At 49.0% G+C, this 21,700-nt stretch overlaps 7 protein-coding genes across 7 annotated transcripts; 4 read left to right on the top strand and 3 right to left on the bottom strand.

The window, feature by feature from the left end:
• Positions 1-3,049: 3,049 nt before the first annotated feature.
• On the top strand, positions 3,050-4,685 carry CTRU02_208407 (beta-ig-h3 fasciclin; the record flags this gene model as incomplete). Its single annotated transcript, XM_036728400.1, has 3 exons — positions 3,050-3,190; positions 3,381-3,425; positions 3,624-4,685. The coding sequence occupies 3 exons, from the start codon at positions 3,050-3,052 to the stop codon at positions 4,683-4,685; spliced, it is 1,248 nt and encodes a 415-aa protein (XP_036579684.1).
• Positions 4,686-6,570: 1,885 nt separating this feature from the next.
• Positions 6,571-9,104, top strand: CTRU02_208406 (peptidase s41 family protein; the record flags this gene model as incomplete). The annotated part of the gene is made up of 4 exons (XM_036728399.1): positions 6,571-6,778; positions 6,910-7,305; positions 7,364-8,049; positions 8,100-9,104. The coding sequence occupies 4 exons, from the start codon at positions 6,571-6,573 to the stop codon at positions 9,102-9,104; spliced, it is 2,295 nt and encodes a 764-aa protein (XP_036579683.1).
• Positions 9,105-12,393: 3,289 nt separating this feature from the next.
• Positions 12,394-14,607, top strand: CTRU02_208405 (alpha-l-arabinofuranosidase a; the record flags this gene model as incomplete). The annotated part of the gene is made up of 5 exons (XM_036728398.1): positions 12,394-12,519; positions 12,575-13,036; positions 13,095-13,211; positions 13,269-13,458; positions 13,514-14,607. The coding sequence occupies 5 exons, from the start codon at positions 12,394-12,396 to the stop codon at positions 14,605-14,607; spliced, it is 1,989 nt and encodes a 662-aa protein (XP_036579682.1).
• A 315-nt stretch (positions 14,608-14,922) lies between these two features.
• Positions 14,923-15,988, bottom strand: CTRU02_208404 (uncharacterized protein; the record flags this gene model as incomplete). Its single annotated transcript, XM_036728397.1, has 2 exons — positions 14,923-15,733; positions 15,792-15,988. 2 exons carry the CDS (start codon positions 15,986-15,988, stop codon positions 14,923-14,925), a joined length of 1,008 nt encoding a protein of 335 aa, XP_036579681.1.
• An 894-nt stretch (positions 15,989-16,882) lies between these two features.
• Positions 16,883-17,325, bottom strand: CTRU02_208403 (cupin domain protein; the record flags this gene model as incomplete). The annotated part of the gene is made up of 2 exons (XM_036728396.1): positions 16,883-17,249; positions 17,300-17,325. 2 exons carry the CDS (start codon positions 17,323-17,325, stop codon positions 16,883-16,885), a joined length of 393 nt encoding a protein of 130 aa, XP_036579680.1.
• Positions 17,326-17,766: 441 nt separating this feature from the next.
• Positions 17,767-18,726, top strand: CTRU02_208402 (zinc-binding dehydrogenase; the record flags this gene model as incomplete). Its single annotated transcript, XM_036728395.1, has 1 exon — positions 17,767-18,726. One exon carries the CDS (start codon positions 17,767-17,769, stop codon positions 18,724-18,726), a length of 960 nt encoding a protein of 319 aa, XP_036579679.1.
• A 510-nt stretch (positions 18,727-19,236) lies between these two features.
• CTRU02_208401 (transposase) lies at positions 19,237-20,394 on the bottom strand (the record flags this gene model as incomplete). The annotated part of the gene is made up of 1 exon (XM_036728394.2): positions 19,237-20,394. One exon carries the CDS (start codon positions 20,392-20,394, stop codon positions 19,237-19,239), a length of 1,158 nt encoding a protein of 385 aa, XP_036579678.2.
• Positions 20,395-21,700: the final 1,306 nt, after the last annotated feature.

Below are 21,700 nucleotides of genomic sequence, written 5' to 3'. Positions count from 1 at the left end.
CAAACGGTCTTTCTGTTCATAGCCTATTGCAACGCCTCACATCGGAAGTGAGGCTGTGAGAGTGCTTCAAACGGCATCACCGTCGGCATTCCCGCCAAGGAATAGGACAGCTGCAACCTGAGCTTGAATTTCATGTCGGCGGGCGCAGTTCTGCATGCCTCATTGGTGCTCAAAAGGCTTAGGCTATTGGCGGGGTGTAATCAGGGTCCTAATACCCTGCGTGCACCGACACCTAAATGCTGGAGATGTCCAGTTCTACTGAGGGGAAGCGTCCGCGTTCCATCCGTTTGGTTCCGGCATTTCAGCCTTGAGATGGATGGATCAAATTGGATGTGCCTAATATCACTAGAATGAGGGTCTCGCGGATAGCCTTACTGTACACCGCCAATCCAGTACACCATCACCCACATCCACACCCAGATGGGTGTGGTCAGACGGTTATCCCGATGTCAGCACTTTTTCTGTTGGATTGTTCGAACAACTTGAGCGAATAAGCTGTAGGAATATGCTTCCTGTATGGCTATTGCGGAATACGCACTTTCCCCAAAGTGAAAATGACTGCAATTTCGGCGGCATCTTTCGCAAGGGTAACAACCCAGAGAGACGAACCCCTCTTTCTGCAGTAGCATCACGATGGTGCATGAAGAGAGAATCAGGATCCGAGTTTCTCCTGGTCCTGGAGGTTATTCGTGCCAGCATAAGTGAGTAAATCTGGGTATGGTAGTGACAGTCACTGCATGTCACCTTATTTGAAAAACACATTCTCTGGCCCTAAAGATGTTGATTCAAGGCATAGCTACAGGCGAGTTTTCCGTCATAAATATGTACAAACCTCTTCTCTTCTGTTATCCTCTGAGTTTCACTGGGCAACAGGTTGATAGGCGATGCAGAAAGTGCATGCGCACGCCACCCGGAACAGGGCCAAGATTTGACTAGTCAAGGGTCCGAATACACTCTTTCCACTGGAGAGTGAAGTCTTAGGAAGTCGCCTATGCACTTGTTTTGTCTTGCAGCACTGAAATGTGGCTTGCGATTCCATTAGACAGCAATTTTAATACTCGTTCAACTCCGTCAACTCTACGGAGTGGATTGTTACAACACCCGAACTAGGCAAGTAACTCACAGTAAATGCAGCTTCTTGTTGGCACGTTCTTCATACTCTTCTTGCTTGCCAAGAGAGAATCCTGCTCAAATTAAAACCATCTTAGTCAGAATTGAGCTGGAAATTTTCCGACAGGCGTTTATGTTGACTCCTTGACCATCGCTTCTGGTCTTATTGATGTGTAGTGGGTTTTACAATTTTGAGAAATGTACGCGTTTATGTCAGAGGGTTTAGTGGAGAAGCATTTATAAGAATTCATGAGATGTTGCGCAGAGCCGAGTTCTTTGGACCCTGGTAGCATCCTTTTGGAACGCCTTTGTCTTCATCGGTCAGACCAGTTCATCGTGATTAATGTCATCACGTGACAACTTCAACACTCTGGAAATTCTAGTTAAGAGATTGGTGCTGGAACAATTCACATGATTTGTTTAAAAGCAGTTGTAGAGACAGTCATACATTATAAATGTATGTTTAACTCTTATTTAACAATCAAGCAGCTATCTCATAGTCCTTAGTTTGCGCAACATCATTATCTCCTCAAGTGCACAGCATCACACCTTTCAGGCTCAGTCATTACAGCTCGAGGAAAAGTCAGCCTGCGACTACCAGAGCCATTGCTTAAAAAATAGCCCCGGCCACCGAGAGGATTCGATTGCCTGAATTAATCTTTATTAATTCCCACTCACTCGCATGCAGGGAATATTGGCTCGGCGGCTTACTGTGCCGCTGACTAGCGTCCTGAATGTTGGCTGTTTCCGAAGCCCAAAATTCTCCTGAAAGGCCCAAGCCTGACATGCTACAGAAATAGCAAAGCTGGACAAGGAAACCTCGTTGACTGATACTCACATTATCCCAGTTGACAGATCAAACGGCTGCGACGGGACAGCAGAACTCTGTTCTTTGGACCATTCTGGAACTTCTAAGACAGCACGCCACTGGACTACTGCACTCTCATTCGGCATAAAGCAGCTGCAGGATGCGGACATCCTCCAGAGCCTGAGGCCCTCGCTTCCCAACAGTCTAGAACGCTTGTGTCGAAATCGGCTAAATTTCCTAATTCGATAGGTAATAAAGCAAACCATCTTGCATACCCTGGCTCATCTTCTTACTCAACAACCAAACGAGGTGCCGTAATGGTTCTAGCGTCAGGCACAAGAGTTGCCGCTAAATGCTGACTATGGCGCCCTACTCGATTGAACCTTTCCGATTCCGTGATAATTATCTTCTCTTCTCTTGCTGAACATCAATTGCGCTGGCCACACTGCGCCCCAAGCTTCTCTGCTGTGCTCCCGACTCCAAGGCATCACACGTGTGAGTTAGTGGCCAGTGTCCCCAGATTGGATGAGACCCCTGACGCCAATTTGTGGTGGACAAGGGGCAGAATCTTTCAATCATTTTATCTGTAATTTCGTCTTTCCAGGCCCAGGGCAGCCATAGGTGGGTGGGGGGTTGCAATCATGCACACCAAGAAATCTATTCGCCTGTCAATGAACATGGCGCCAACAAGCTGAGCTGCCCGTAGTTCCAAATCCTTAAAATGCCACCCACATATGCAAGCTTCCCTAAGGGCGCCATCCCACGCGTCTTTAGTTCCCGGCCCGCAATCGACGCGAGCCGGGAATGGAAGGGTGAAAGGAAAGAAGGTTTGGGCTTCATAATCTCGCCCTCGCCCTGCCGTTCCCACCATGGGTGTCACCGTCAAACCCTTTCACCCTCTTTCGTGTCTTTCTTAGCGTGTCTTTCCGCATCTTCTCTCTTCACTAGGGTTTGTGGCGGCCACTGCCAACATTCTATTCAGAGTCCTTTGCTGCGCTTGGCAATTGAGTTGCGAACCATTTAACCCGCAGCATCCACTCTCGTTTACTGGGGTTGATCCCGATTCCGTGCACATACACCGTTTCCAAAAGCTATCCTTGACACTATCACCGGGACGGAGATAAAGAAATAATGAGAATCAGGCGGTCATCATGCGCCCTCTGGGCTTCGAGCCTGTCGCTAGTTTTTGGTGTATCCGCTGTCGCAGCTCAGAAATTGGAGGAGGTTCTTGAAAAGCAAGCCAACTTGACAACTTTTCGCCGTCTAGTGAAGGTACGGAAGCAAAATTGATGGATGATCAGCACGCCGAATTGCATCAGCGAGTCACGCCGAAGCGCTTGTTTTGCCCAGGCTTGAGTGTCGCATGATGTGCATGCGCAAAGCACGATCAGACATCATTTCTCCCTCCCCAAACTCCATTGCCAATCGAGGAAGCAAAATGGCTGACAGGGGGAAATGACAGGACCATGGCGACATCTTCTCGAAGCTGCCCACATCTGGTGTCACGGTATGTTTCGCACCCCGCTCCAAAGACCTGTCAAACTCGGAAAAGCTTCGGTGATCTGCATGGCAACAGCGGCAAGACCCTTCTCGTGCTGTCAGTTCACACGATGCATAGGCGTCAAGCTAAGGCCTTCCTCTGCTTGAACCACCCACCCACCCATGGACAGGGACCGAAGCTCATCTGCCTTTTGCTAACGAACGTCAGATCCTCGCGCCGAGTGATCAGGCCTACTTGAAAGGCCAAGGCTGGGATGCCAACAAGGACGAGATCTCGGTTGCGCTACTTTACGGCATCATCAACGGAAAAATCAGCTTCGACGCCTTGTTTCCCGGGAACTCATCCATCGAAGACACGTTGCTCACGGACTCACGGTATTCCAACGTCACAGGCGGGCAGAGCGTCCTGGTGACTAAATCGCCCAACAATGAGGTTGTGGTTACTTCGGGCGTCGCACAACGCACTACCGCCATTCGAACCGATATCACCTTCGACGGCGGGCTGATTCAGATCATTGACAGCTTGATGGTGACGCCTGCACGCCTCGAGAAGACGGTACGCGATGCTTACCAGGATTTGACCTCCTTTCTAGGAGCGTTGTACACGACTGACCTCGTATCTGAATTCGCCGAGACGCGGAACGTAACCATATTCGCGCCTCGGAATGCCGCCTTTCAGCAGGTTGCAGGTGCGCTTTCAGGCCTGAGCAAAGATGATCTTCGTCGTGTACTGCGATACCATATCGTCCCCTCAACGGTAGTCGGCAAGGCGGCCCTGGCCAATGGAACCAAGCTGGCGACAGGAATAGACAAGAAGAGTCTGGAAGTGACTCTGTTCAACAACGACATCTTCATAGACTCGGCCCGTATCATCCAGACGGACATCCTTATCGCCAACGGCGTGGTGCAAGTTCTCGATGCAGTTCTCAACGTCAACTCAAACAACACTTCACCGAATGTGACGGCGGTAACACAAGCTCCCGTGTTTACCCTTACAGGCAACACGGAGACGGGTACCGCAGCCCCAACTCCATTCGCCTCCGCATTGCCTTGTACAACGGACTGTCCCGTAACTGGCGGCGGCGGCGGTGGCGGCAACGGCAGCGGCAAAAGTGGGACCGGTACGGCAACGGGCGGGGTGCGGCCCAGCTCTAGTACGGGAGGCGTGGCCCCTGCACGATGTACTGGTGGGATTACTGGCGCAGCCATGGGATTGGGTTTGGCAGTGGGTGTACTAGGGATGGAGGCGATAGGTGTTGTTGTCTGAGGCAATGATAGGCAGGGGAATCATATGAATGAGAGTTGGGATGGTTCGGGCGAGGAAGACAGCCACTCGTCAATTCAACGCTTGTAGTACCTGAAGAAGGAAAGGCGTCAGGTAACGTTTTCTGAGAGTGGTATGCTCCTTGTGTAGCTGAAAAAAGACCAACTGGGAAAACGGAAGTTGAGATACCCGTGCATGACTTAAGAGTACCTCATTTCCAACCTTATTTTGATTTGTTGTCATTCTCCTCTTTCCAACGTATTTACTTTTGATCTTCCTGCCCGCTTGAGTTTGTGTGTATCTCTTGAGCAGTCGCAAGTGAAAGAGAAAGTAAGTTGCTACCTTGTTCCTCCCTTCGCCAGAGACCGTAGATTTCACTGAGAATGATGAGTGGCAGCCAACGATATTGTCACTTGGCTCCCCCCATTGGCTCCAAGATGCATAATTCAATGCAGCTAGAGTTTCGCTTGCACAATAGCTTTTTCACGAACTTTGAATCATGGCAAGTTGGAGTAAATGTAGAAGGCTTCTTCCGCTGTTGCGAGGGATGAGTGACGGGAGGAATGTGTCTTCTGGCAACACTCCATGAGACCCCAACCGTGCACGACTGGTTTTCGTTGTCTTTGAAGCCCCTTATCCCAATTGATGATCCTCAGGAGATCACTGTGTGCTAAGGCTCTGATCTTCCGGGAAAATGCTTGTGCAAGTCAAACAGGGGCCAAGTCCGAGCGGACAACTAGCGCCGGATGAGACCGAGAGAAAAGGCACACGAGTCGTTCCTCGCGCTGAACACATGTTCTAGCGGCTCAGACTCTTTTCACGTGTGGGTGGTGCGGATATGCCACCTCCGGCAAATCTGCTACAGTACGATGGCTGCCAAGAAAGAGCCAAGGATGAGGCTGCGGAAAACCAAGTTGACCGACCGGAGACTTTGGCGATTGGCGAATAGTCAGACTGAAGAGTCTAGCGGTGCTTCTTAGTGACTTTAAGAAGGGCAGTAAGAGGGGGAAAAACAGTAAAGTCAAGTAAGGTAGTTAGTAATTTGTGTCACTTTTCTGTTCCTTCTTTACGTTAGTGACAGTCAAACACTAAATAGCATCACGATGGAAATGCGTAGCAGAACTATCGTAGAATGAGTCCTCCTTCAAAATGATGTTTTCAGATAAAATTCTCCAATATACTGAAACATTGACCCAATCATTCGTTGAGGCCATAGATGGACACGGTGTGCTATCTGGATCTATCATGAAAGTTGGACGCTATGTAATGACCAGGCAATTGACACGACCCTGTGTAGTAGGTGGGCAGTAGCGTTGGCTGCCCTTGAAAAGGACGCTATGGCACGGCGCGGTGTTTTTTGTGCAGGGGCCCCCTTGCAAAGATGCCAAGTTTAAATCTACAGCCGGATGTTTATCTGAACTTGTGAGGGTTGTCGTGTTTCAAAATAGCTTCAGGATTTGGGAGAAAGCAACCCTGGGCAATTGGTCGCTGCTTATCTGGGTGTCAGAACACTCTACAGCCGCCAAAACGAGAGCAAGCGGGTCAGACAGTTTGTTTAGTAAGTTTGGACATGGTCATTTCGGTGTCGGTTTCGACAGGATGTGGAATGAGACGATCCAGGCTGTTAAAACCCCCATGTGTTGCCAATAACATGAGCGTCGCTTTTCCCGAAGTCTTTTCCTCAGCCTTCGGCGATCAGTCCGTCCAAGGCCCCAGTTTTCTTTCCGTTCCTTTCCTTTACGCTGTCTTGCCTGGAGACTTTTGAGCTGGCCTCGTGGATAGCTGTGCTATCTCGCCCTTTCCTTTTTGACTTGGAATAAAGAAGCGAGACTCAGAGTACAGAGGAGTCATACACACAAAGAGGAAGAACGTAGAAGATAAAAATACGATGAGATTCACCTGGTGGATGGTGGCGTACGCCACCGCTGCGCTGGCAGCTCCGCGTCCTCAACAACCGCCTGGCACGCCGACCAACTCGACTCCGACCACGACGGCTCCCACAATGGGGACACCCCCTCCTGGTGCCGGAGGTAATGCGAATGCATGCGGTCAAATTCAACCGATGGTGAACCAGTTCCTCCAGGCAAGCCCCAAAGGTATGTGGTAACTAGGTGTATTTTCACTCTGTGCCAGAGCGCAAAGTCCAAGCCTTTGTAGAAAAGCTATGGATTTGCGATTGGGGACTTTCTTCTCGAACTACATTGGTAACTAACACTTTCGCCAATAGCCAGCCCGCAAGTTCCAGCGCAACTCGCATTCGACTGCCTTCAATCGGTCCCCAACAAGCCGCAGCCAGCGCAGGACCTCATAAAAAGCTTGAAGGCCTACGTTCAGTGGCAAAGCACGCTGTCTTGGTTGAAGAACCCCCCTGGTTCCTACATGTTACCTCCCACCGACATTGAAGGAGGTTTGACGCAAATCGGCGAGAAAGCAACTGCTGGCGGATACAAGAGCGAGTATGATTTCCAGCTCGAAATTTTCCAACTTTTTGCCTCAGCCCATGACGGCCACTTTGCCTTCCGTGGCGACGTCTTTAAGGGATTCAGCTTCCGTAACAAGCTTGCTTCCGATATTGTTTCTGTCTCTCGGGACGGCCTGGAAGTGCCTAAGCTTTACCACTTGGGTAAGTTGATACTACTGGCAGCTAAAGCTTGAAAGGCTGCGGATACTAACGGATGTAGGTCAACTTGATAAAAATGGCTCAGCTCCTGCAATTATTCGAATCAACGGTCGCGATGCTGCGACCATCATAGAAGATTTGAACCTCAAATTCAGTGGTTTTCAGGACCCCGATTCTCAGTGGAACTCCCAGTTCAAGTCCTATGCTTCTAAGGATAGTGCACCCATTGTTGCCGCCGCCCTTGCCTTCCAGGGCAGCAAAGTAACCATTACCTATGATAACGGCGAAGAGCGTTCCGAGGATAGCTTTGCTCTTATCCGCACGGGCGCAAACTTCACCGGGGTCAACAATGGAGAGGATTTCTACAACAAGTTTTGCAACCCGGAAACAGCACCCAAGCCGCCCAGCAACGGGACTAAGCCTGAGCCACCGAAGACCAGCAGCCCACCCCCACCACCTCTGCCCACTATCGAGGGCTACCCTTGGCCTGTTATCCGCGACAGTGGTGCCAACACTACATCTGGGTATTACCTTAACGGAACCGGCTATGATGATGTCGCTGTTCTGGCTGTGTCAGCTTTCTCACCTCCGGATAATATTGATGCCACCGAGTATTTGACCAACTTCCAAAACACTGTTGCCAAATTCCTCGCCGAAAGTAAGAAAGATGGAAAGAAGAAGCTAGTTATTGATGTCGCCGCCAACGGCGGTGGTTTTGTCGTGGCTGGTTTTGAGCTTTTTGCCCAGGTTAGTAACTTCGTATACAACCCTTAGATCCCATTCTGATATCATGCCAGTTATTCCCGGACGTCAATCGCTTCCAGGCAAACAACCTCCGTCTCACAGACAGTATGAACAATCTGGCTCGTCTTGCTGCCGCTATCCCGGCCAACTTCACTCCTTCTTCTCAGGAAGAAAAGGAAGCTCTTGACGCACTCTCTGGAAGTGCTGTTGTTAGCAACCTGCTTCCTGGCGGTGTATTCACCGTCGACCAGAAAGACTTCCAGTCGGTTGATCAGATCTTGGGACCGGTATCTCTTAACGGTGATACTTTTACAGCTTATCAAGAGGCCCCTCTCAACATGAGCGACCCCTCATTCAACCTTACTGGTGTTGGTTCCAAAGCGAACCCTCCTCCCCGCGTGTTCGCCCCGGAGGACGTTGTTCTCTTCACCGACGGTACCTGCGGCTCAACATGTACCATTTTCTCGTACCTGATGATTCTACAAATGGGTATCAAGACTACTGTCATCGGTGGACGCCCTCAAAATGGCATCATGCAGTCCATTGCGGGTGTAGAAGGAGCCCAGGTTTTCTCCTTCAACGATCTGACCTCGGACGCCAAATCAATCCTCGCATTGGCCCCCAAAGACAAGAAGGAAGAACTCCAGAACAGTGAGCTAGGAGAACTCGCAAAGGGCTACGCCATTAAGCGTGCAACAACGCCTAAGTCTGCCGGAGCTGTCAATGGCAAGAACGCCTTCTCAATGGCGGACGCCCGTACGCCGCTGCAGTTCCTTTGGGAGCCGGCTAACTGCCGCATATTCTTCACGCATGAAATGATTAGCAAACCTGACGTTGCGTGGAAGCGTGTGGTTGACGCTACGTGGAGCAATCCCACCCAGTTCTGCGTGTCAGGCAGCCAAGTTCCTGTGAACAAGACGACCACCTTGGATCCTTTCTTCCGAGCGGGCAAGAACACTCCCGGTGTTGGAAGCGCAGCTTCTGATCTTGTAACTGGTGCTGGAATGAGACTAGCGGTTTTGGTTGCAACATTTACAGTTGCCTTGTTAAGCCTATAGAGTTACATCTTGACTCCATTTTCTCGTTTGAGAAAAGCGAATAGCCGTCTGAAAAATGGCGGGTTTCACAAAAACAGAGACCGCCCAGTTTCAAAAGCGAACTTTCTCAGTTGCTTCAAAGCAAGGGGTAACAAACTTGAGTTTAGCACATCATCAGGTTACTCCGACTTTAAGTCTAACATGCGTTGGGCCCACGAGTCATTTTGGGTTACTGCAACGGGCACCGTACGTCGTGGACTGCAGTTGGGACGAGAGGGGTTAAGATCTAAAAGCAACAATTACTCCGAACCTTGAGTTTACACTGATAATCGGCAAGGTTCCAGCAGGGAGAAAACGCCTGTCAGAAGGTGGGACTAAGCGGCATATCTTAGGTTTCTGAATTCACATTGGAAAGAATGGGATTTATTTGCCGCCTTTGTATCGCTTGGCCCGTTGCTTGAGCCGTATAGTACAACAATTATTTTAAATGCCTTCCAATAATTCTTTAATAGGGTCGCAATCATATTTCATTCACATCATTATCGCCTTCAATGTTTTTTTGTGTCGAGAGACAAGAGGTCTTCTGGTCGACTTCCATCTCGACAAGGATATCACAGCTAACATGCGATGCTAGGACAAATCAGCACATCGCTTCGGTTTTCGGAATATCGGGAAATATCCGATCTGTAGGCAAGTAGTTGTGGGTGTCTATAGTCAACCTTAAATAAGATGAAATTGTGAAACAAGGGTAAGCCCATGGGCAAATCAAAGTGAGCCTTCCATCATGGTTCCCTAGGACAGACATGTACGAACTGGAGCGCCTTCAACGGTTTCAGTATCCTAACATGATGAGCAAGTCACTGAAGAACGAGACTCATTAACAAGAATGATTTTCGCGCAACTAATTGTGTTTATCCTTCCCTCACAACTTAGTACGGGTGGCTTTCGCATGGCACAGCCTACGCAGTAGACCAACTATGGGGTATTCTTCACCTTCGTGGGCGTTTCTCCCGGACCGATCATGGCTTTCGTACATGAACTGACAAGGTCCAGGTAATGTATCAACAAGGAAGGTAATATTTTGGATGGCTTCGATGAATGAACGGAAGAAAGGAAGAGTTTGTTTTCATCCTCCACAAATACCGGTTTTCAACCACAAACATACCCAAAGTTTTAAGCAGTAGGCTGTTGTCATTTTGAGACTGTATGATTATTGAGAAATTGTCCCTTTTTAAGTCATAACGTAAGAAAGGTAACTACGAATACAAAGGTCTTCAAACTTGAATTTGATGCTTGGTATTTCTTTTAGCCACAATGCTTATCCAGAGACATTTAGGCCTTTATCCCTTCTCTCTCTCTCTCTCTCTCTCTCTCTCTCTCTCTCTCTCTATCTATCTATCTATCTTTCTCTTTTTTTTTTCAATTTTTTTTTCCAAACAGCCTTATATATATCTGGATATCCTCAAAAGTTTTGATGAGTGAGTCGTGTTGGAGACTGAAATGTGACGAAACCATACATGCATGCCTGTCAATTGTTCACAAGACCCATTGCTCAGCGAAATTGGTATTTCAAAAGTCTCTCAAATGTTGACTTTGATACACGATGTTTTCATGGCTTAATTCAGTCATATCCTTGTCCTTTATCCTTGAAATACTCACTTTACGGCTCAACACCTCGCCTCTTATCCAGTCTGCGCTTATGTTAACGTGGCAATACTTAATGCGCCGGCGTGTATTCTCTACAGTCCAGATGATGCAGTAAGCCAGGAGAAGACTTGATCTGTGAGGCACCTGTGGGTTCAAATGATATATGAAAGTAGGCTCCAGGTTCTTTTGCCCTGAAAGAGCCATAATCACGAGGCGAGTCCAATGACCATCTCTTACCGACGTCCCATGGGCCCCGATTAGGCCGCAGAAACAGATACCTATCCGGTCTCACCCGAAATTCTGGCGGGAAGGTCCATGTTCCTGCATGGCGATGACATTCCAAATTGAACCACGATCCATTTTGATGCGGAACTGTAATGCGGTGAAAGCTGTGCAGGAACCAATGAAGTCTGTAAGCCACAGGACTCCATTCAGACAAAGGTACGCAGTCCAATTTGCCCTTGCAGCGACTAAAGCGTCACAGTGGCACAGGGCAGCATTCATGTGGCTAAGGTAGCCAAGAGAGACGTTGCTGATCAAACCGAAGCGGACCAACCCGATAGCAAAGATTTTTTTTTACCGCTGCGGGGTAGATACTAGAATAGCGAGATCGTGAATGCGTGATGAGCCAAGAAGCAGAAGCCGAGAGCGCCGTATTCTAGCCGTGATGCATGCCGTGCCTTTTTTCCAACGCAAGGGGCGAGCAAAGTGGTGTGTGCGCACCTTCATGAGTCCCCACGTTCTTTGGCGGTAAAAAAGCAACGCCCCGGTGTTTACCTCGATGCGCTCGAATGAGAGCCGTCAATTGCCTCTTCTAACTCCGGTAGATGACGCAGTGGATCCGGGGGACATCCCGGTCCAAGCCCGGATGCTCCCTCGTTTCTCCAACTTCCCCTCATTTTACCATCTCCTCACAAACACTCGTAAGGCCGGCCATCTGAACTCTTCCTAGTCATCGTCTAGCTTCCCCACATCAGCGAAGAGAAAATTGGACCAAATGTCCGCCTCTACAAGTAGGCAACGGAGCCGAGCAAGCCATTTTCAATATAACCAGCGTTGCGCCGATGTAACGGTCGTTTATCACTCAGAGGCCTTTGACCGTCCAATCCTGACTCCTATTCAGTCGAATCCCTGTTACTCCCACATGAACACGCGATATGTCAACCGAGCAGAAGTTCATTGCCCCTGCGGGGGCCACGGCGTAATTCCCGGCCACAGCTCCTCACCTCGGGCCTGAAGCCACCGACATGCGACACTGACGAAACTGATGTACCCGATACAAAGCAGATTGATGATGGTAATTGCGGAGAGAGCGACAAGGTGTTAATAGAATGCGGGGTGGCCGGAGAGGCTGGGCAGGTCGTGGCATTACGAGATGATCAACCCATTGTGATTGAGCAGTTATGCGCACGAAGTAACGGCGTTTGCACTACCCCCGACCCCAGATACTTGGTTCGGCAGGCTACTTCAATGCTACGCGATCATGCTTACATCAACGCGGTTTATTGAGGCCTGCGGGGGTCGGATCACTTTGTAGCGGAAGGTCCTTGGATTGAGACCAGTATAAAGACGATGTTTGTCCGCGTTTTGGCGCTTCATTTCCGGACCTTGTCTGACACCTTTGCGTCATTGCACCCTTAGTTTCAAGTCATTGGGAAGCAAAATGGTGTCACTCAAGTCGGCCGTTTTGGCTGCCACCTATGCCATCTCAGCTGCTGCTGTTGATATCGCCGTGAAATCTACCGGTGGTAACGCTACTAGCGGCCACCAGTATGGATTCCTCCACGAGGTATGTGCTTTGCTCGCCGTCACATACTATACACCCCTCGACTAACACATCTTAGGATATCAACAACTCTGGTGACGGTGGTATCTATGCTGAACTGATTCGCAACCGCGCTTTCCAGTTCAGCAACAGGTTCCCTGTCTCGCTTGACGGATGGCACTCTATTAACGGCGCCGTCTTGACTCTCAAGAACCTCAGCGAGCCTCTTTCTGCCGCCCTTCCTGTCTCCGTCAACGTTGCCGGTGGCAATGGCTCAAAAGCGATCGGTCTCGAGAACGATGGTTACTGGGGCATGGATGTCAGGCAACAGAAATACACCGGCTCTTTCTGGGTCAAGGGTGCCTACGATGGCGTATTCACTGCCTCATTGAAGTCTGCCCTTAACGACGATGTGTTCGGCTCCGTTGAGATCCAGTCCAAGTCCAAGGCAGACGAGTGGGTTGAGCACGCGGTCGAGCTCATTCCTACCAAGGATGCTCCTAACAGCAACAACACCTTTGCCATTACTTTTGACGCTGCGGTATGAAGCCCCCTTCTAGCTCACCCATGATTTCAGTAACTAACTGTCTCTTCAACAGGCCGCTGCTGACGGCTCGCTCGACTTCAACTTGATCAGCTTGTTCCCCCCCACCTACAAGAACCGCAAGAACGGTCTGCGTGTTGATATCGCTGAGGCTCTCGCTGAGCTGCACCCTGTAAGGTCCCATTTCCCCGTAAAAAACTTGTAAATTTGACTTCTTACATATGGACAGAGTCTGCTTCGCTTCCCCGGTGGTAACATGCTTGAGGGCATTGACAACAAGACCTACTGGGACTGGAAGGACACTCTTGGTCCTCTCAGAAACCGTCCTGGTTTCCAAGGGGTCTGGAACTACCAGCAGACCCACGGTTTGGGTCTCATGGAGTACCTTGAGTGGGCCGAGGATATGGACCTGACTATTGGTGAGCAATGATGATGAACCTACGACGTCAGGGCTGTCACTAACACATATTTCAGTTATTGGTGTTTGGGCCGGTCTCGCTTTGAACGGCGATGTCACTCCTAAGGAGGACCTCCAGCCTTTCATTGACGACGCACTTGATCAGATCGAGTTCATCCGTGGCCCTGTCGATACCAAATGGGGAGCTCGTCGCGCTGAGCTCGGTCACCCTGAGCCTTTCGATCTGCAGATGGTCGAAATCGGAAACGAGGACTGGCTTGCCGGTTACCCTGGCGGCTGGACATCGTACAAGGAGTACCGCTTCCCCATGTTCATGGAGGCTATCCTCGCCAAGTACCCTGACATTACTGTCATCTCTTCTGGTGCCTCTACCGATGGTGATGGTTTTGACATTCCTGCCCCTGGCGTTGGTGACTATCACCCCTACCGTACCCCCGATGCTCTTGTTGATGAGTTCGATCGCTTCGACAACGACGTCCCGCATATCGTCGGCGAAGTTGCCGCCACTCACCCCAACGGCGGCATCGGCTGGGACGGCGACCTGATGAGCTTCCCCTGGTGGATTGGCACTGTTGGTGAGGCCGTTTCTCTGATCGGCTACGAGCGCAACGCCGACCGCGTCCCCGGTACCTTCTACGCCCCTGTCCTCCGCAACATGAACCGCTGGCAGTGGGCCGTCACCATCGTCCAGTTCGCCGCTGATCCTAAGATGACTACCCGATCTACCAGCTGGTACGTCTGGGAGCTCTTCGCTGCTCACCCTCTGTCGCACACCCTTGAGGCTTCCGCGGACTTTGGCCCTGTCTACTACGTCGCTGGAAAGAACGAGGCCAAGGGCAACTTCATCTGGAAGGGTGCTGCCTACAACACTACCAACAGCGAAGACGTCCCCGTCACTGTCAAGTTTGAGGGTGTTGAGGCCGGCACCAAGGCTTCTCTGACTCTCCTGACCAACCCCAGCGGAGACCCGTTCGCTTACAACGATCCCCACACCGGTGTCAACATTGTCGACAGCAAGACTGTTGTCCTGACTGCCAACGAGGATGGTGCTTTCAACTTCACTCTTCCTGAGTTGAGCGTTGCCGTTTTGGACACGGATGTTGGCGCTGAGAAAGCTGCTCGCGCCGTCAAGAAGCCTTTCTTCGCGTAAGGCGATGATTTTCGAACAAATTGACAAGTAACTTTGTTATCACAAGACCAAATATAAAGTTGTGAAATGCGTAGAAGTCTCAGTCATACATCAGGAACGTGACTATCTGTTCTCATGTGACATCATCGAAGTTGAGGGCATAGCCCAGTCCCTTACTGTGACAACACTTGATAGTAAATGGTCAGAGAGATAGATTTCCGTGCTGCAGAGGTGTATTTACAACTTCGGGCTGATAGACCATCTAACAACGCATCGATTGGTCGAATTGGGGACTATATCAATCTGTCACAGGCAATCATCTTGCCCTAGTCACTGCTAATTTGCGCCGCTAAACTTCAGCTCTTGCCCTGAAACGCCTTGTAAGACGTTTCCGATTCCTGGCACGTTGCCATTTCCACCCCGCTGCATAATCGCAGGATAGTTATCAGAAATCAGTTGAATTCCAGAAGCGAATCCTTTCCCATCGAACTGGCAGTGCCCCCCGTTCGGTTTGTTGTTGGCCGTTTGAAGCTTGTTTATCTTGTCTTTCTTCATTCCTTTGTCCGCAGCGACCTGCTCATAGACCTTGATGGCGGCTTTGATAGACCCTTGAAGGTTCTGGGATTCCTTCTGAGTAGACTGATAGTGAATTCGAGTTTTCATTATAGCGTCACGCGACGATGACTCGATGGTTACCCGAGGCTCCATCGCGCCGCATCCTAACATGACACCGTTGCCCGCAAAATTGCCCAAGTGAGCTGGGATGAAGTACCCAGAGAGCATGAGCGAGCCGCCAGAGATGCCAGTGAAATATACATTAGATGCATTGAATGCCATGTACTTAGGCAGCGTCTTTTGGACAAGGTCGTTGACAGCTTGTGCGTGGGCCACTCCATTGGTTCGGTTGAAGCCTCTACCACCGCCCCAGTGGAGGTTTTTGTCAGGAGCGAGGACAGTCACACCAGCCAAGTTATTCTTGACGCCCTGGTTTGGCATATCAAAGAAAGACTGTCCACTGTCACCATGTAGCAAAACATGGAGGCCGATGTCGCCCTTTGAGTCGGGCTCTTTCCCCCCTCCGGGAACTTTACTCATTTTGGTGAACTGTCCAGCAGGGCCACTGATGCGGAAGCGGATCTCAAGCCCGCTGAGTTTGCCATCAGCCGTTGCAAATGTAAGTCAACAGGATATAGTGACTAACTTACTTTACCATCTCCGTAGTATCAAGAATGACGGAGCCATCTTTGGCTTGGCTAATACCTTGAGGCACTTTCTTGGCCTTGTCGGCTGGTGACTCTTTATTATCGTTCTGCGGTATGGGTTGAGGCGCACTTTGAGCCAAGTTCAAGAGCACAGCTAACAAGAGCAATGCACTGCCATGAGCACGAGAAATAATCTTCATCTTCACAGTCACCGGCTCAAATATTTCGGTAATGTAAAACAAATTCTTCGTAGTGATGGCCAATTCCAATCCAAGTCCACCTTCGCCTATGTTCGCTTATAATGGACATCGTATCATTATATCCTGTTTAATTGGATTGAATAAGCTAGGTTACTACTGATTAAAGGTTCAAACCTAGCTGATTCTTGCCTTTCAACCTCATGATTTGAAAAATATTCCAAAAATGAGGGGGAAGGTTTTCTCGAGTGTTGTTTCATCCTGAGTTTGAAGTGTTTACGCCAATCGGGTTTAACAATCCCGCAAAAAGGGTGTTCGCTTCTGTGCGTTTGATTGATGCGCTAAGGTTGGGGTAGGGCAACTACATTTTGGTTAAAACTATATGTTTCCAATACCGGACGGAGAGGTCCAGATCTATCCTCCCAGCCCTCAAACCAGTTAACAGCTTATGAAGTGGCACGGCATTGACCACTACAGGCTTCTTCAATAGTGACTGTAACGGGCCTTTACACCTGTATGCTTATGTGTGAAGTTTGTACTGTAGAGGAATTGGTACTTTACGCCAATTGCACAGAGCTCCTTAGTTACGAGAACGAACTGCAGCACCAATAACCATCTTGTTCGTATATTTCATGCCTTACTGCTATAAATGGTGGTGTTTCTATGTGTCATAGGTTCTGGATACATTTTGCACTAGAACCACTTGACTGATCCCGCTCCCGAAGCTTTCCAGATAGCTTTCAGTTTCCCTGCTCAGATATCCCTAGTAACACCATTAAACTTTTCTTTACATGTTAGTAAGCCTTTTCTCAAAGACAAGCCATGGTCTGAAGTGGTCTAAGAATGAAAAGAAGAGGGCCAGACAAACCGAGACAAAGGATTTGTTGTATGTTACCTCTATTGCCATTCCTTGTCAAGAACGGTAAGATTCTCATAGCCCCTTTTGACTATTTCTGTGTCGATAACTATCACGGCAGTAAATTTTGCACCGTGGTCTTGACTGTTGTTTTCGGAAACCGTATGATGGCAACCCGGCATTTCCATGAAACCCTCCCCTACTTCATACAGCTTAGGAGGGTTACCATTCATGCCGCTGAGGAGGGTTCCCTCTGTTACGCGAGCCACAACAGTGGCTCCTGAATGCCGATGAGGGGGCGTGAAGCCGCCTGGAGGATACGTAACCTCAATACCGACAATGGACATTCCGGGCGCGTTCTTAAGCTCGTGGTCGTATAAGATCTTCACAGATTCCCGTGGTCGAGACCTGAAAGCCGTTAACCTTGCCGGTGTAAAAAAAAGATGGTCAAGACCTACTGGTTGCTTTCCGACTTGCTGTCCATGATTTGTAACGATAAGAGCTCTGTGTGCGTAAGGTACTGGTTGCAATACTACGAGAACAGGAAATATTTAGGAGGGAAATTAGTTGATTTTAAATTTAGCAGGTTCAGGAATAGTCACCCGTGGCATTCAATGCCGGGAAGCCACAGCGGACACTATGATGTCTTCGGGATTGTTGGAGCGACGAATCTGATTGGAAGACCGAGCCATCATACCATACCCGTCCTCGCGGGTATCCGGGTATCCGGCCCCACTCTATCTTCCGAGGCGACCGTATCGGTTTCCCGATGGACATCTTTGTAAGCTTAGATCATCAGCCCAACCGGATCTGAAGTGATTTGTTATGGATATTTCAGACAACAGTTACACATTCGAAATGCGATTTAATTACTCATAACATCGAGCGACAAGGCATCAAACCAACATACTCTTCGATTTACGAAATGAAGGCTGTTCAGATTCTAGGGGACGTCTCATCCCCGAAAATCACCGTCAATGATTCATTGATACAACCCAAGCCGACAGGATCTGAAATCTTGATTCGAGTTCACGCCGCCGGTATCACAGGTGATGAGGTTCTTTGGCCTGAAGTTTACACCACGCCATCGAGGATTCCTGGACATGACATATCGGGTGTCATTGCCGCGCTTGGTCCTGACTACAGCGGACCCCTGGAACTGGGTCAAGAAGTCTTTGCTTTCATCGCTGCAGAAAGGGGTCAAGGCCAAGCTCAATACGCTATTTGCCTTCCCAACGAAGTCGCCCCCAAGCCGAAATCCATAACCCATGAAGAAGCCGCAGCACTGCCGATTCCGCTCCTCACAGCCTGGGAGGCAATTGTGGACCACTGCAAGATCCAGAGTGGGATGAGAGTTTTCGTTTCTGGGGCATCGGGTGCAGTTGGCCAGATTGCAGTCCAGCTTCTCACTCAGCAGGCTGGCGCTCACGTTATAGCCTTAGCTTCGTCTCACAATCATCACACTCTGAAAGCGCTTGGAGCTCAAGAGTTGTTCGACTACAAGGTCCCAGGCTGGGAGAACCACATAAAAGATGTGGACGCTGTGTTGGACACCGTTGGTGGTGATGTCTTGTCTAAATCTTGGGACATTGTGAAAGCCGACGGAGTTATCGCCACAGTTGCCGACCCCCCTCCTCCTTGGGCATTTGAGAAAAGCCTGCCGGATGAACATGCTGATCGTCCTCATGTGCGTTACAAGTATTTTGTCGTCTCGCCCAATATGGAGAGGCTCCTGCAAGCATCCGAGCTGATAGACATGGATTCTTTCAAACCCTTAGCCATAACATCGTATCCGTTAAAAGATGCAGAGATGGCTTGGGAGGTTTCTCGGCAGAGGGGTCATGGGAAGAAGGTCGTTATCACTATGTTGGAAAATGATGAATGATCAAAGATGCGAGGAAGATTTAATCAAAAGATGATTTGTGAAAGTCAGACTAAAAGTTGCCCTTCTAAATGCTGCATCGCCTAATAAACCTCTTGTTCATGCACAGTCCTTGAAGCAAGAACCGATGGACGACTGATTATCTGCAGCGCTTCACTGATCACTAAAACCAAACCAGCCTTTCATGTGTTTCCGCTTTCAGGGGCTAAAACAATACTCTTGAAGAGATACGCCGTGGTTAGTTCCACAATAAGCCCCTATCGTAAAAGGTTTGACACCAGGAGTTGGCCACAGGCATTGTAACTTAACATAAAAGCAAAACATGAAGTTATAGGGCTGAAGCTAGTCTTTCTTTCAAAAATAAGTAAATAGTAACATAAGCGGTCTATAGGGTGATAGTTGAAATCACTAATGAGATCTTATCTCATAACGTCGCACACCCACTTCTCGCACACCCCCACATTTCGCACACCCATAAATTGGGTCATCATGAGGTATTCATCAACTTCATAACTATAAGTCTGATTCGTCTCCTGCAACTGTGATACTATCGCCAGTTTTAATAGGTAATTCAGGCTCGCTAGATTCATCTGAGCTATCCTCAATTTCGCCAGCCTCAATTTGGGCTTTGTGAATTGCCTCAATGTTGGCAAACTTCGAATTTGGGCTCATTTGGACCTTACGCCGCTTCCGTACCATTCCAGCCTCAACTTCTGCTTCCAACATTGCAATCTTCTTCTCTGCTGTAGCCAATTGATAGTCCTTTTCATCAAATCCCTTTTGAACCTTCCGAAACAACAGTCGCTGCGTTTGCTGATCTTTATCCAACTTGCTGAATAAGCTAAGTTGATCATATAGATCAACTGTCTTCTTGGGCGTTGACCAGGCTACTATGGATGTAGCAGATGCCCAGTTTTCGTCTTTTCCACCATCAGAGGCCCTCATAGGCGTAGAATAGCCTGGCTTTGAGGGCTTGGAAGCATTCTCAAGCAGTAGAGGGCTCATGAGCGGTCGAGCTATCGAAATGGGCCATAGTCCTGTTGCTTTCCAGCCGCTTCTGATATTCTTGCTTGAAAATGCCATCTGGCGTGCTTTTCCATAGCAGGTAAGAAAGTTCCGTTTGCCTACAACTGTAGAATCGTTGTGTTGAATGAGGTATCCAAGCTCTTTTCGATAGGTCGCCTTGAGAGGCCCAAAGACTGCTTGGTCTAGAGGTTGGAGAACGTGGGATGTATGTGGCGGTAGGAAAAGGAGATATATCTTGTGTTTATAACAGAGATACATAAATTCTGTTGTTTCATGACTGCCATGACCGTCTAGGATCAATAGTCTCTGCTCAGAGGGATGATCAGGCTTAGTCAGAGGGATAAAGATGTTCTCAAGCCATTCCACAGCTGTAGAGTCTGAAGTCCAGCCATTCTCAGTTGCTGTGAACTTCCAACCACTGTAAATATCACGTTTATGGATATCAAGAGGAAACCATTGTTGTTGAACCGATTTCCCTCGATAAATAACAAGTGGAGGAAGCGCCTGACCAGTTGCAGAGACACACTCAAGCATAGTTGTCCAAGCCCGAGACCCAGGCTGTTTTTTTCGCATTGATGAGCTTTCTGATGATCCCAGTACTAAGCCATTTGATCCTCTGCCTTCTAGGATACCAGTTTCATCCATGTTATAGCGATGATGTGGTTTGATCGCCTTGATCTCTGGAAGGGCGAGTTGTTGAAACCATTGCCTGATTACATTAGTTGAGGCCCCATTGACACGCTTAGAATCGATGGCTCTAGCTCTATGAACCTTGATTGATGGATTTCTCTTAATAAAGAACTGAATCCAGTTTCTCCCAAGTGGCTGGGTAGTGCCTCTGATGTCTAGGATTCGCTGGGCAAATTCCTTGAGTTGTTGATGTGTTGGCGGCAGCCCTAACGCCGCCTGGATACGCACCCATTCAGCTAAGTGACTTTCCTGTGCTGGAGATAGCTTCTGGAAGCTAGAGAAAGCTACATTTCTTGCCTGTGAACCCTTTAATCGAGACTGGAGGGTTGATGGTGGAATTCCAGCATCATGAGCTGCCTTTCGGACACTCTGCCCACTTGCAACTGCATTGAGAGCTTGATTGACTTCTGTTTCCGTATACTGGCCCATTAAGCGTATAAGAGTAACTATTCAAAGAATTATAATAATCGCTGTAAAAGTGGTGAAGATATTAAAGAATGTTGAAGAGGGTAAAATTCTACATGAGCGATTTATGGGTGTGCGAAATGTGGGGGTGTGCGAGAAGTGGGTGTGCGACGTTATTGGACGACTCGGCTTCCATCCACTGCGCGAAGTCTGGGCCTATATCACTTAGGCTGTACCATCCACACACATCTTCCATTGATCCCAGGGATGCAAGAACGTCAGTTTCACTCCCTGATGCTTCAGGTTCCGATCCAACACTTCCCTGACCTTCACCTCCTGATAGACTTGGCACGCTGCTGGAACTCCCGATGCTGCCAATGTTCGCAGTAGGCTTTTTTAAACCCAGCACATGTCGAGCAATGATTTGTATTTCCTTCACATTGCTTGCGGTCCTACGCCACATTTCGCCCACAGCTTTCAGACAGCCAATCGTCATCCGGATCTGGTCTCTTGCAATCGCCAACTGCTTTCCTTTAAGCATGAAATGACACGCTGATAGAAGTGCTAAAGTCCCTTCGCTAATCATGCAGGTAATAAAGGGAGTATGGTGGAATGGCCGCACAGGCAGTGCCAAGAGTCTTATTTGAGATTCAACGGCCCGTAGGACTCTCACAGTATGCACGTTAATGAGCTCCGATGTAGGATTATCTGGAGGTGGTTCTCGTGCACAAGTCGAAACATCTTCCACGGGGTTGAACTTGAGATCTGACAAAGGCCTATGCAAGGCTATGGTAGCACTAGGGGAAGACTCAGTTTCTATTCATCTTGCGTCATCGTGGATGAAGTCTGTCAAATT

Source organism: Colletotrichum truncatum (assembly GCF_014235925.2).
Source record: "Colletotrichum truncatum strain CMES1059 chromosome Unknown Contig_0005, whole genome shotgun sequence".
Lineage (NCBI taxonomy): Eukaryota > Fungi > Ascomycota > Sordariomycetes > Glomerellales > Glomerellaceae > Colletotrichum > Colletotrichum truncatum.
The sequence above is the reverse complement of the archived record's forward strand: the minus strand, read 5'-3'. Positions and strand labels throughout refer to the sequence as shown.